General features: G+C 43.4%; 1 protein-coding gene across 6 annotated transcripts in view; it reads right to left on the bottom strand.

Annotated features, from left to right (window-relative positions):
* znf318 (zinc finger protein 318) overlaps positions 1–13,865 on the bottom strand; it is a 118,501-nt gene that overhangs the window by 98,310 nt on the left and 6,326 nt on the right. For 2 of the 6 annotated variants that reach the window (XM_043687406.2, XM_043687410.2), the window contains exons 2-3: positions 11,571–11,721; positions 59–272 (exon numbers count right to left, since the gene is read on the bottom strand). In XM_043687406.2, coding sequence (XP_043543341.1) covers positions 59–78 — 20 coding nt within the window. In that variant the 5' untranslated portion in view covers positions 79–272; positions 11,571–11,721. Of the gene's footprint in view, positions 1–58; positions 273–11,570; positions 11,722–13,538; positions 13,854–13,865 lie in introns of those variants that run through there. The other 4 variants (XM_087984487.1, XM_087984484.1, XM_043687407.2 and 1 more) reach the window with 3 other exon arrangements.

Raw genomic sequence — 13,865 nt, 5'->3', positions numbered from 1 at the left:
ACCATATGTACGTTTCCAGAAGGCATTTTTCATTTCCTATGGTGCCATTAAAGGATACAGTGGAAGATAAAAGTTCATAGTGCAGAGACAACACTGCCATGGAGAGACAGACCAGCTAACAGCAAGGGAGAAAGCGAGGACTGCAGATGCTGGAGATCCGAGTCGAAGAGTGTGATGTTGGAAAAGCACAGCCAGTCAGGCAACATCCAAGGAGCGGGAGAATACTCAGATTCTTGCAGAGGGAGGAGAAGAACTTCTTCACGGTAGACATCCTTCGAAGATTATAAGATTATAATTAACTGGGAGAAAGTGAGTACTGCACATCCTGGACATCAGAGTCGAAGAGAGTGCTGGAAAACCACAGCTTCAGAGAACATCTCTGGGACACATGCACGAAACAACCTTACCACCCCCGCGTCTGAACAGTTTTACTCCCCCCCCCTCCACCAATGACGTGCAGATCCTGGATTGCCCCCGCCACCAAACACTTATCACATGACGCCTGGAGGAAGAACACCTCATCTTCTGCCTTCCGACCCTTCAACCACAATCAATGTGGATTTCACCAGATTGTTCATTTCCCTTCCCTCCACCTTATCCTAGATCCAACCATCCAACTTGGGACTGCCCTCTTGACCTGACTATCTTTCCTCCCACCAACCCACTCTACTCTCCTGTCCGACCTATCACCTTCACCCCCAACTTCATCTCCCTTCGCATTCTCAGCTACATTCCCCCAGTCCCAGCCCCCTCCCATTTATCTCTCAACCCCCTTGGACCACCCCTCATTCCTGATGAAGAGCCTCTGCTCGAAATGTCAATTCCCCTGCTCCTCAGATGCTGCCTGACCAGCTGTGCTTTCCCAGCACTACAGCCTTTGACAGCTAACATCAAACAGACCATAACTGGGTCTGTTATAAAAAAATATACCTGAGGCACAACAATGGTTACAAGCACTCGAGTCTCAACTATTCACAATTTCTATAAATGATTTGAATTAAGGAACCAAAAGGCATGATGGTTAAATTTGCTAACGATGCAAAGCTAGGTAGGAAAGTAGACTTAGGTATGAAAGTAAACCTAGGTTAGGGTGGCACAGTGGCTAGCACTGCTGTCTCACAGCGCCAGGGACCTGTTTTCAATTCCAGCCTCGGGCAACTATCTCTGTGGTGTTTGCACATTCTCCCTGTGTCTACAGGGAGACACTGGTTTCCTCCCACAATCCAAAGATGTGCAGGTTAGACGAATTAGCCTTGCTAAATTGCCCATAGGATTCGGGGATGTATAGGTTAGGTGCATTAGTCAAGGATAAATATAGGATAACATGGTATGGAAATGGGTCTGGGTCACTCTTCGGACGTCAGTGTGGATCCGTGGGGCTGAAGGACCTGCTTCCACACTGTAGGGATTCTATGATTCTAGACATGAGGGAGTTATAAAATAGATAGATAGGTTAGGTGATTAGGCAAAGATCTGGGAAAAAAAATATGAAGTTGCAAAATGTGGAGGAAGAATAAAAGAATTACCTAAATGGTGAGAGATCTGAATGCCCCAATTCATGAACTGCAAAAGGTTAATATGAAAGTACACCAACTAATTGGGAAAGCAAGTAGAATGCTACCATTCATTTTAAGGGGAAGTAAATGCAAAAGTAGATAAGTCATGTTTCAGTTATACATGGCAGTAGTGAGATCATATCTGGAATAGAATGCACTGCCAGTTTAGAACTTAAATGTAAATACACCGCAAAAAATTCAAAGAAGGTTTTACCAGACTAATACCTGGATTGAGGAAAGATTGAACAGAAAATGCCATTGGATCCAAGCATTACAACAACTATCTTGATTGAAACAAACAGGACCCCTGAGAAGATTTGACTGGACAGACATAAAATGCTTTCACTGTGGGTGAATCCAGAAATAGGACCTTCCTGTTTGAAAATAAGGGTCACCCACATAAGACTGAGATAAGAAGTAGTTATTTCTCTCAGATGGTTGGTTGTCTTTGGAACTTTATTCCTCAAAGGGGGAAATAGAGGCAGATACTTTGAACATTTTCAAGGGCAGAGACAGATGGTTGATAAGCAAAGGAATGTAAAGTTGTCATTAAGAGTTAGCAATAATGGAATTGAGGTTAAAATCATTGCAAGTCTTACTGAATGAGTGTGCTGGGCCCAAAGGCTGAGTGGCAGGCTTCTGCTCTTAATTCTACATTGATAAAGATAAATTCAAGGCTGCTTGGCAGATTTCAAGTCAAGTGATTTCTAAAGAATTCCCTCCACCCCAAAGAGGAGCAACTCATCATAGCAACTTCTGATCTTCATAATTAAAATCTATCTGTGCGGTTGCCAGACAATATCTGTTCACTTATAATGCCAAATTATATGTCCAATAAACTTGCAAGCAAAGCTTGTATTAAAAATTCAGACAAGGAGTATTTATTTACCAACCCAGTCAAAACCTCTTCATCTTGATTATTTTATTCTTATTCAAAAGCTAAAGCAGTAATCCGAAATAACAAAGTCTAAAGAAACAAAGGTTCATTTGCTCCCTATACTTAATAAATTAAGTTGCATGGCCTCGGCTCTTATTGAAGTAGCAATACAACACAGCACACGAACAAGCCTTTTCAGCCCACCAAGCCAGTGTTGATTCCTCATCCTTACTTAGACCCACTATTTATTGCCCACGCACAGTATCTACCCCTCTGTTTGTCTAACATTCAGATATATAACAAGATATGCCCAAACAGTATGAATTTGCCGGCAATCACCACCTCCACTGCCAGTACATTCCAAGCACTCAACAACCTTTGTATTAAAAATCTTTGCAGCACTTCTCCCCTAAACCTTACCCCTTTCACCTTGAATCTGTGCCCTCTTGCAGTTCACCGGTCCACCCTAGGAAAAAGCCTCTCATAATTTTGCAGACCTCTATCAGGTTGCCTCGCAGTCTCAGTTTTTCCAGTGAAAAGAGAGTTTATCCAACCTCTCCTCATAACTAAGACCAGGCAACCTCCTGGTCAACCTTATTTGCACCTTCCAGAACTGCATGTAATATTCTAAACATGGTCTGATTAAAGTTGTATACAGCTGTAACATAACTTGCCAACGTTTACATTCGATGCCCCAGTCAGTCAAGGCCAAGGTGCTGTGTAACTGCTTGAACATATCACCCACCTCTGTCGCTCCTGTGGACCTGTATGCCCAGATTCTTCCTTATGTCAATATTCCTAAAAGTTGTGTCATTTACTGTATAATTCACATCTGAATTCCATCTTACAAGATACATCACCTCGCATTTGTCCAGATTAGACTCCATCTGTCATTTCACTGCCCAAATCTGCAATCTATCCCACTGTATCCTTTAACAATCCTCCCCACTATTTGCAATTCTGCCAACTTTGGTGTCATGTGCAAATTCAGTCATCAAAATGCCTACATTTTCCTCCAGATATTTAGATTACAAACAACAAAGCACAAACCCCTATGGAACACTAATAGTTACTGATCTCCATTCCAAAAAGCCCTCTTCCATCTCTACTCTATGACCAAGTTAAAAACAACACAATTCCAGGTTATAATCCAACAGGTTTATTTGGAAATACTATCTTTCAGAGCGCTGTTCCTTCATCACATAAGTATGAGCAGGATCATAAAACACAGAATTTACAGCAAAAGATCAATGTCATGCATGCAACTAATATGGTATATTGAAAAACTCTAGGTTGCTATTAAGTCTTTCATCATTTAGAATGGGTTGCAGGTTTCAGTTCATTACTATGTAAATTCCAGAACTTCTTTTCAGTCACCCTCCCAAGATAACTTATGATTTTATTTTAAAAAGTGGCACCTCAGCTCAGACAATGTATTAAAGGTGTGAGGTTAGATTCAGTCTGCATCCCAATCTTGAGTCAGACTGGTTGTATTTCCAAAGTAGGATTTTATAAAATGTTACTTGGATTAACTGCCTGCATTGATGCCTGCAGATTGCGTGCTTTTCAAATAAAATAGAATGTAACTGCAATTACAATTCTGCAAATGCAAATTCACCCCATAGACTTATGTGCTTGTGAGGGGCAGAGAATGAGTACGTGTGTGTAGGGGAGAGTGCGAATGCGAGCGCATGAAAGTGCCTGTCGGTGTTTTGGGGGGCCAGGGGGCGCCGTGTGTGCATGCATCTGACAGAGAGCATGTGTATGAGATACTGTCTCACTTATGCAGACCCTATGTAATAGTATGTATGCATGCAAGTAAGAGTGTGTGGTGTAGTGGGGTCACCTGTAATCTGACATGAACCCAAAGTTCTGGCTGAGACCCTCCTCATGGGTATTGAACTTGGCTATCAGCCTCTGCTCAGCCACTGAGCATTGCTGCGTATCCCAAAGTCCGCCTTGGAGGATGGTCATCCAAAGATCAAGGCCAAATGACCCTGACCAGTGAAGCGTTCCTCAGCTTTTTGGGGGGGGAGGGGGGGGGGGAATCATCCTTGTCTGGCAATTGTTACACTGTTTCCATTCATCCACTGTCGTAGCATTTGCTTGGTCTTGCCAACGTACCTTGCCAACAGCCTACGAGATAGACGATGCTGGCCAAGTCAAGAGTACTTGCTGTGTACAGGGTGGGTGGTGTCTCCACACATAATGGTCATATCCATGTCGACACAGACATATCATGCAGTGGTCACCATGACAGGGTTGTATGGCGTGGTGGCCAACGTTGCCCTGAAAGCTGGGCAGTTTGCTGCAAACAATCGTCTGTTTAAGGTTTGGTGGTCGTTTAAAGGTGAGAAGTGGAGCCATAGGGATGGTCCTGAAAAGGGCCTCATCTTGATTGATAACGTATTGCAGGCTGCAAACAACAGTGTAGTTTCTTTTCTCCTAGGACGTATTGGACAACAAAGGACACCCTATCAGTCGCATCCTGTGTCTGTCTCCTCAGGGGGTCATTATGGTTTCTCGCTGTGGCACGTCGGAACTGGAGATCAATGAGTTGAGCATCGTACCCTGTTCCTATGAGGACGTCCTTCAGCACCTCCGTATGTCCATCGTGTTCCTCCTCATCTGAACAGATCCTGTATATGCACAGGGCTTGTCTGTAGGGGATGGCTGTTTTAGTATGTTTAGGGTGGAAGTACAGTATTGTGAGGTTTTCTGTGGGCTTGCGGGAGAGTGAAGTACTGAGGTGCCCGTCCTGGATGGAGATGTGTGTGCTAAACCTTACGTTATCTCAAGAATGTGACTTAAAAGTAGTTCTAGGATTTACATATTAACGAACTGAAACGGACTATTTTATGTTGAAAGATTGGAGCAACTGGGCTTGTATACCCTTGAGTTTAGAAGACTGAGAGGGGATCTAATTGAGACGTATAAGATTATTAAAGGATTGGACACTCTGGAGGCAGGAAACATGTTTCCGCTGATGGGTGAGTCCCGAACCAGAGGACACAGCTTAAAAATAAAGGGTAGGCCATTTAGGACAGAGATGAGGAGAAACTTCTTCACCCAGAGAGTGGTGGGTGTGTGGAATGCTCTGCCCCAGAAGGCAGTGGAGGCCCAGTCTCTGGATTCGTTTAAGAAAGAGTTGGATAGAGCTCTCAAGGATAGTGGAATCAAGGGTTATGGAGATAAGGCAGGAACAGGATTCTGATTGAGGATGATCAGCCATGATCATAATGAATGGTGGTGCAGGCTCGAAGGGCAGAATGGCCTACTCCTGCATCTATTGTCTACTGTCTATTGAAACCTGCAACCCATTCTAAAAGATCAAAAATGTAACAACAATCTGGGTTTTTTTTTCAATATATCTTATTAGTTGCATGCATGACTCTGACCTTTTGCTATTAATTCTGTGTCTTATGATCCTGCTCTACAACAACCTGATGCAGGAGCAGCACTCAGAGCTAGCACTTCCAAATAAACCTGCTGGACTATAGCCTAGTATAGTGTGATTTTGACTTTATCCACATCAGTCTAGCACCGGCACCTCCACATCATTTCTATGACCAAGCCAGTTTTGCATCCTTCTAGCCAATTCATCACAGATCCCATGAGACTCTACCTTCTCTACCAGCCTGCCATGAGGTACCTTATCAAATGCCTTACTAAAGTCCATATGGACATTATTCACTGCCCTGCCCTCAACAATCATTCTCGTCATCTCAAGAAACTCAAACATATTGGTACGGTACTACCTTCCCTGAACAAACCCATGCTGCCTATGACTATAAAGTCCATTCGCTACCAAAGGTGAATAAATCCTGTCTGCGATTTGAGAAGATTTGTACTTCAGGTTGTGGTTCAGATTCTAATTTTGCTTGCTGCACTTGTAGATTTGTTCTCAGATGTTGTGAACCTCTGATGAAGCTTGGTCTATTGTGGTGGGTGATATCACTTCAGGTTCTTTTTCTGAGAGGTTGGTAAACGGGGTCCAAATCGATAAGTTTGTTAATGGAGTTCTGGTTGAATGCCAGGCCCTGAGGAATTCCCATGCATGTTGTTGTTTCGCCTGTCGCCCCTTCATCTATGTGTATCAATGACAAGTGATAGTTGGTCATGTCTTTTGCTGACTTGTTGGTGCTAATGTATTCTGGTGGCTAGTTTCCTGCCTGTCTGCCCAATGTAATGTTTGTTGCAGTCCTTGCAGAGTATTTCATATATGATGGCGGTTCTGTTGGTCGTTGGGACGGGATCCTTTAAACTCATCAGGAGCCACTTCAGTGCAGTGGGCTACCATGAGGCCGAGGGGTCGGAATAGTCTGGTCGTCATCCCCATGATGTCTTTACTATATGCCTAGAGTTTCTGGGCGTCTTGTGTATTCTTGTTTTTGGCGTTGGAATCGGTGGACTGTGTTTATCAGGTACCCGTTTTCCCAAATACGTTGTGCTGGTGTTTTTCCTCGGCTGCTCTTCGTGCCTGGGTGCTGCAGTGTGTTGTTTATTAATGTGAATAATTTAAATAATGCTGATGCAGCCCAGTTTGTGGGTGTTGCATGATTGCTCCTGCAGTTGAGTATCTGGTCAGTGTGCACGGCTTTCCTATAAACGCTGGTCTGCAGCTCTCCATTGGCTTTGCACCCTGTGACATCTAGGAGGGGAGTCCATTTTTCTTCTCTTCCTCTTTGGTAAACTTTATACCAGTAAGGATGTTATTTGTGTGTTTGTGAGTTTCTTCTAATTTGTTGCGTTTCATGATGACAAAGATGTCATTCACATAGCAGACCCAAAGCTTGGGCTGGAGTTTGGGAAGGGTTGTTCATTCTAACCTCTGCATAACTGCTTCAGCGAAGAGTCCTGATATTGGTGATCCCATAGGCGTCCCCATTACTTGTTTGGAGGTCTTGTCACTGAAGGTGAAGTGGGTAGTGAAGCACAGGTCTATTTGTTTGAGGATGCTGTCCTCGCTGATCGAGGTATTGCTGTCAAGGTGTTTGCGTCCTCGGTTCGTCTAGCAGTGAGGCCAGTGTTTCTTTAGCCAAGGTGATGTTTATTGTGAATAGGGCCTTCACATGCAAGTAAACCATGACCTCATCATATTCTACCTTGATGTCTTTGATATGTTAAGGAATTCCTGGGTGCAGAGGATGGAGAGACTTGAGTCATCAACTAGGTGTTTCAGTTTGCATTGCAGTTTCTTTGCTAGTCTGTATGTTGGTGTACCAGAAAGTGAGACTATGAATCTGAGAGGGGCCCCTTGATTATGTACCTTTGGCAATCCATACAAACAGTGGATGATGGATCTTTCAGGTTTCATTCTTTGGAGATCTGTCTTTTTAATTTCATTTGTCTCGTGAAGTTTCCTCAGAGCTGTTGTAATACAGTTTTCTCGCTGTGGAGTTGGTCCATCGCCACCTGCTGGTAGATATCTGTATCTGTCAATAGTGTGTTTGATTTTGCGATGTCTTGTATTCTGTTCAGGATGACTGTCATGCGCCCTTTGTCTGCCGGTAGGATTACAATATTCCTGATGAAGGGCTCCTGCCCAAAATGTTGATTTTCCTGTTCCTCGGATGCTACCTTACCTGCTGTGCATTTCCAGCACCACTCTGATCTTTACGATATTTCTGTCTTTTCTGAGTCCTTCACGGCTTTCCATTCCAGTGTGTTGAGGTATTCCCTTCTTTCTTTCTGCTTAATGTTGCTGCTTGCTGGATTTCTTCCTTAAGTCCGTTATCTTTCAGGGTGGATTCCAGTGCTGCCAGGATACCGTTTTTGTCCACTTCCCTGTGGTTGAAGTTCATGCCTTGTACTAGGGTGGCTTTTTCTGTGAGAGAGTGGTCAGCCCAACAGGTTCTTTGTCCAAGTATCTCAACTGTCCATGTTATTGCTGTTCAGAAGCTTCACCAGATTTTCTTGTAGGGCTCATCTTTTCTTTGGTCCGCTATTGTTTAGTGTTGGTCCGCTATTGTTAGTGTTGGTCCGCTATTATTAGTGTTGATGACTTGTTCTAGCGTACTTGTCCATTCATGGTCAGTCACGTTAATGCAGACTTTTTTTGGCGCAAAATTTCTCATTTGAATTTATGGAGTCGGTTGTAGGCGTCATTTATCATTTCTTGTAGTATCCTGCAGTCATTCTGTTCTGCTGTTCTTCTAGCTTGTGGAGTGTTGAAAGATGGTTTATATTTGACACATCTTGGCAATAGGAGAAAGTGAGGACTGCAGATGCTGGAGATCAGAACTGAAAAATGTGTTGCTGGAAAAGCGCAGCAGGTCAGGCAACATCCAAGGAGCAGGAGAATCGACGTTTCGGGCATGAGCCCTTCTTCAGGAATGAGGAAGGTGTGCCAAGCAGGCTGAGATAAAAGGTAGGGAGGAGGGACTTGGGGGAGGGGCGTTGGGAATGCGATAGGTGGAAGGAGGTCAAGGTGAGGGCGATAAGCCGGAGAGGAGGTGGGGGCGGAGAGGTCGGGAAGAAGATTGCAGGTCAAGAAGGCGGTGCTGAGTCCGAGGGTTGGGACGGAAATAAGGTGGGGGGAGGGGAAATGAGGAAGCTGAAGAAATCTGGATTCATCCCGTGTGGTTGGAGGGTTCCTAGGCGGAAGATGAGGTGCTCTTCCTCCAGGCGTCGTGTTGCCATGGTCTGGCGATGGGGGAGGCCAAGGACCTGCATGTCCTTGGCGGAGTGGGAGGGGGAGTTAAAGTGTTCAGCCATGGGGTGGTTGGTGCGGGTGTCCCAAAAGTGTTCTGTGAAACGTTCCGCAAGTAGGTGGCCTGTCTTCCCAGTGTAGAGGAGGCCACATCGGGTGCAGTAAATGATGTGTGTGGAGGTGCAGGTGAATTTGTGACGGATATGAAAGGATCCCTTGGGGCCTTGGAAGGAAGTGAGGGGGCAGGTGTGGGAGCAAGTTTTGCATTTCTTGCAGTTGCAGGGGAAGGTGCCAGGAGTGGAGGTTGGGTTGGTGGGGGGTGTGGACCTGACGAGGGAGTCGCAGAGGGAGTGGTCTTTCCGGAACGCTGATAGGGGAGGGGAGGGAAATATATCCATGGTGGTGGGGTCTGTTTGGAGGTAATACCTGTTTCCTGAAGCATTCTTGTAGGAAGTACAGTTGTTGGCGGGTGGCACTCAATCAGATGGCATTGTGGTTTCCCATCTTCAGGCTAATTTGAGCATATTGCACCCATAGGTGTTTCGATTTTTGGAGATTTGTACTCAGGTTGTGGATCAGATTTTAAGTTTGTTCACTTAGTTGGCAGATTTGTTCTCAGACGCTTCAGCACCATGCTAGGTAACATCATCAGTGAGCCTTCAATGAAGTGCTGGTGTTCTATCACGCTCACTATTTATCTGACTTGAGTGTGTGATGCTGGAAAAGCACAGGTCAGGCAGCATCTGAGGAACAGGAAAATTGATGTTTTGGGCAAAGGTCCTTCATCAGGAAGGAATTCCTGATGAAGGGCTCTTGCCAGAAATGTTCATTTTCCTGCTCCTCAGATGCTGCCTGACCTGCTGTGCTTTTCCAGCACCATACTCGCGACTCTACTCTCCAGTATCTGCAATCCTCACTTTCACCTATTTATCTACCTTGGTTTGTTGTCGTGGGTGATATCACTTCTGATTATTTTTCTGAGAGGTTGGTATATGGGGCCCAAATCGATGTGTTTGTTAATGGAATTCTGGTCAGAATGCCTGGCCTCGAGGCATTACCATGTGTATTGGATGAACATTATATACAAAATACCCTGCAAGGACTGCAACAAACATTCCACTGGACAGACGGACAGGAAAGTAGCAACCAGGGTACATGAGCATCAACTAGCCACCAAAAGACATGACGAACTATCACTAGTATGCATACAAACAGATGAAGCCCAATACTAGTTTGACTGGGACAATACATCTATCCTGAGGCAGGCTAAACAAAGACATGCACAGGAATTCCGAGAGGTCTGGCATTCAAACCAGAACTCCATTAACAAGAATATTGATTTGGACCCCATTTACCAACCTCTCAGAAAAAGAACCAGAAGTGATATCACCCACCATTACAGACCAAGACAGATAAATAACAAGCAGGACAGAACACAAGCACGTTATCGGAGGCTCACAGATGATGTGACCTAACATGGTGACGTAACATCAGAGAACCAATCTACCAGCTCAGCAAGCAAGCTTACAGCCAAATCCTGTCTCTCAATCTTCTCTAACAGCTTCCCTACCACTGACAACAGGTTCACCAGTCTGTAATCACCTGGACGATCAGTTTCCCTTTTTAAACAAAGGAACAACACTGGCCATTGCCCATTCCTCTGAAACCTCACCTGAGGCCTAAGAGGATACAACAATACCTATTAAGACCCCAGCCATTTCCTCCTTCCCTCCTACAGTATCATGGGATAGATCCCGTCTGGCCCAAGGGACTTGACTACCTTAGTGAATTTTACAATACCCAACACTTCCTTTCTCATTCTGTTGACCTGCCCAGAAGCATTCACACATCCTTCCCTCTCCTCAACGTCCCTCACATTCCACTTTTTGGTGAATACCAATGTAAAGTACTCATTAAGGATCTCACCCATTTTCTCTGGCTCCATACATAACCTCCATCCTTTAACCTTGAGTGGACCTACTCTTTTCCCAGATATCCTCTTGGTCATAATTTAAGTATACAATGCCCTGCTCACTACGGCATTTCATATACCTTTTTAGCCCTAATAACTCTTCATTTGAGCTTTGTCCTACTTTCCCTGTGTTCAAGAATGTTGTCTGTTTTTAGTTACCAGTGCTTTGGTATGCTTCCTTTTCGTTTCACCAAGCTAATAATTTCTCCTGCATCCAAGGTTCCTGAATCCTGCCATCCCTGTCCTTCATTTTCACAGGAGCATGCCTGTACTGCACTCTAATCAACTGGTCCTTAAAAGACTTCCACATGTCAGATGTGGATTTATGCTCAAACAGCCACTCCCAATTCACATTCTCCAATTCTTGCCTAATTCGGTTGCAGCTGGCCTTTCTCTAATTTAGCACCTTTATCAGAGTTCCATTCTTGCCTTTATCCATAAATATCCAAAAACTTACAATACAATAGTTATTTTATAATATGTCAAAAACATTCAAAAAGATGTTCACCCCACCTCTTGATGTCATATAATCCGTCCACTAGTTATCCAAAAAGATGGTAGATGATAATCTCCTTTCTGGGAGATAGATACAGAATTTGGTTTCAACAGGTATCCTTAAAGTTTGATCAAGTCCAGATTTGGAAAGGTGATCTGGAAATCACTCCTGTTGGAGCAAAGGAAAAGACAGTGAACATATTTAGTCAGCTAACTGTAACAAACATGTTCCTCACTCTCCACATCTTCCTCAGTTTTATTAATTTCTATTCAATGAAATTCTCCTTCCAAAAATTCCTTGGTGAATTTTTCTTCTTTTTACAGGGACATAAATATTTAACCTTTATTTTTTTGCCCTGATATACAATGACTCAAACGTTAATGACTTAAAAGATTTGGGGCAGGGAGCAGGGTCAGTTTACAATACATAAGAACCTGATCATCTCACCATAGATTCACATATTCCAGTTTGCAGCCCACAATCAGAAAATATCCACCAGTTTGTCTTTTACAGAGTGAACAACCCAAGATGCTTCACAACTGTGATACAATATAATATCAAACACCATACAATGCAAGGAATTAGGAGTGATGACCAAATATTTGTCTAGGGTGTCAGTTTTAAGGATTTGGAGATGCCGGTGTTGGATTGGGGTGTACAAAGTTAAAAATCACAACAGGTTTATTTGGAAGCACTAGCTTTCGAAGCGCCGCTCCTTCATACTCCACAACCACTTAATGAAGGAGCAGCGCTCCGAAAGCTAGTGCTTCCAAATAAACCTGTTGAACTATTAACTGGTGTTGAGAGATTTTTAACAGTTTTAAGGAGTATGTTGAAGGAATAAAGACAAACATGTTTAACATAAGAATTCCAAACAAAATTTGTTGATAGGAGAGCAATTAAAAGCCAAGATGTGCAAGAGGTCAGAATTCGAGGAGTACCTTGAAGGGCTGGAAGAGATTACAAAGAAAGGGATGGGGCACAGCATGGACTACAAGGAACAGAAGCAGAAGGTCTTTCCACATTTTGAGTCTGCTCCACCAGTCACCAAGATCATGAATGATCTGATTCCTCCTCATCTTGTCTTAAATGTGTGACCTCTTATTTGGTGATTATACCCTCTGGTCAGAGACTGCCCACTAGGGGGAACAACTTTTCTACATCTACTGCCAAGTCCCGTAAGAATAGTTTTCGTTTCAATAATGGCCTCCACTCATTCTTCTCAACTCCAGTAAGTACAGGCCTAACTACTCAATCTCTCCTCATTACACAGTCCCTCTACACTCAGGATCAAACTAGTGAAGCTTCTCTGGACTTTCTCCAATGTCAGTGCATCTTTCCTCAGATATAAGAACCAAAACTGTTCACAGTATTCCAGCTGTAATTTGACTAGTGCATTGCACAACATTAGCAAGACTTCCATACTTTGATACTTCATTGCCTTCGAATTAGTAACCAATGTTCCATTCGCCTTCCCTATCAACCTGCTGAGCTTGCATGCTAAAATTTTGTGATTTACGTACAAGTAGGCCTAAATTGCTGCAATGGAATTTTCAGGAATCCTTCTCTATTTAAATAATATTCAGCTTCTATTGTCTAGACAGGGATTGAAAAACAAAAATGAAAATTTTAAAACTAAGGTAATGCTCAACATGAGTCAATTTAACTCTGCAAGCCCAGGGTGATGTTAATTGGACTTCGCCTGAGTTAGACAGGAAGTGGACTTTAAGGTTACCTTTAGTTTTTGGAAGATAGAATGCAAAGATCAGCCAGAGTACACAAATATTCAAATCTTGCAATAATAAAATGTATGATTAAGGGTTTTAGCTGAGTGCCACCCGACCAACTCCAAGCAGATCCCCATCTCTATCCCCCAGATGTGGGCAGCCAGATGTGGTTTCATGAATGCGTTATACAAGTAAAGCTTGGCATCCTCACTTTTGCGTTCAATTCTTTTTGAAATAAAAGGATAGCATTCCAATCACCTTGCTGATTACAAACTTCTTGAGACTTGCACTGCAGAACACCTAAATCCATGTGCAGTTGAGAATCCTGTAGTTCTTGTTTATGTCATACCCTACTTTTTTTCTTCCACTGTCAAGTGAACAATTTTGCATTTTCTCACATATTATGTCATTGCCAGATACAGCAAACGTTTTAGTAACTGACACACATGAGACCAGCAGTGCACTGGGTGATCAACAGGTCCCCATAATCAATGTAAAAGCACACTAAGTAACAGAAACGTATGCAAGTATACACATCACTCTTACATTTTACTAACAGCATAAGTCACAAGTCATAGTGCAAAT

The sequence above is a fragment of the Chiloscyllium plagiosum genome, unplaced genomic scaffold, assembly GCF_037043375.1.
Source record: "Chiloscyllium plagiosum isolate Xiang-an unplaced genomic scaffold, Cpla_swu_hap1 HiC_scaffold_3, whole genome shotgun sequence".
Classification (NCBI taxonomy): Eukaryota; Metazoa; Chordata; class Chondrichthyes; order Orectolobiformes; family Hemiscylliidae; genus Chiloscyllium; species Chiloscyllium plagiosum.
Note: the sequence above shows the minus strand (reverse complement) of the source record. Positions and strands in the feature narration are given on the sequence as shown.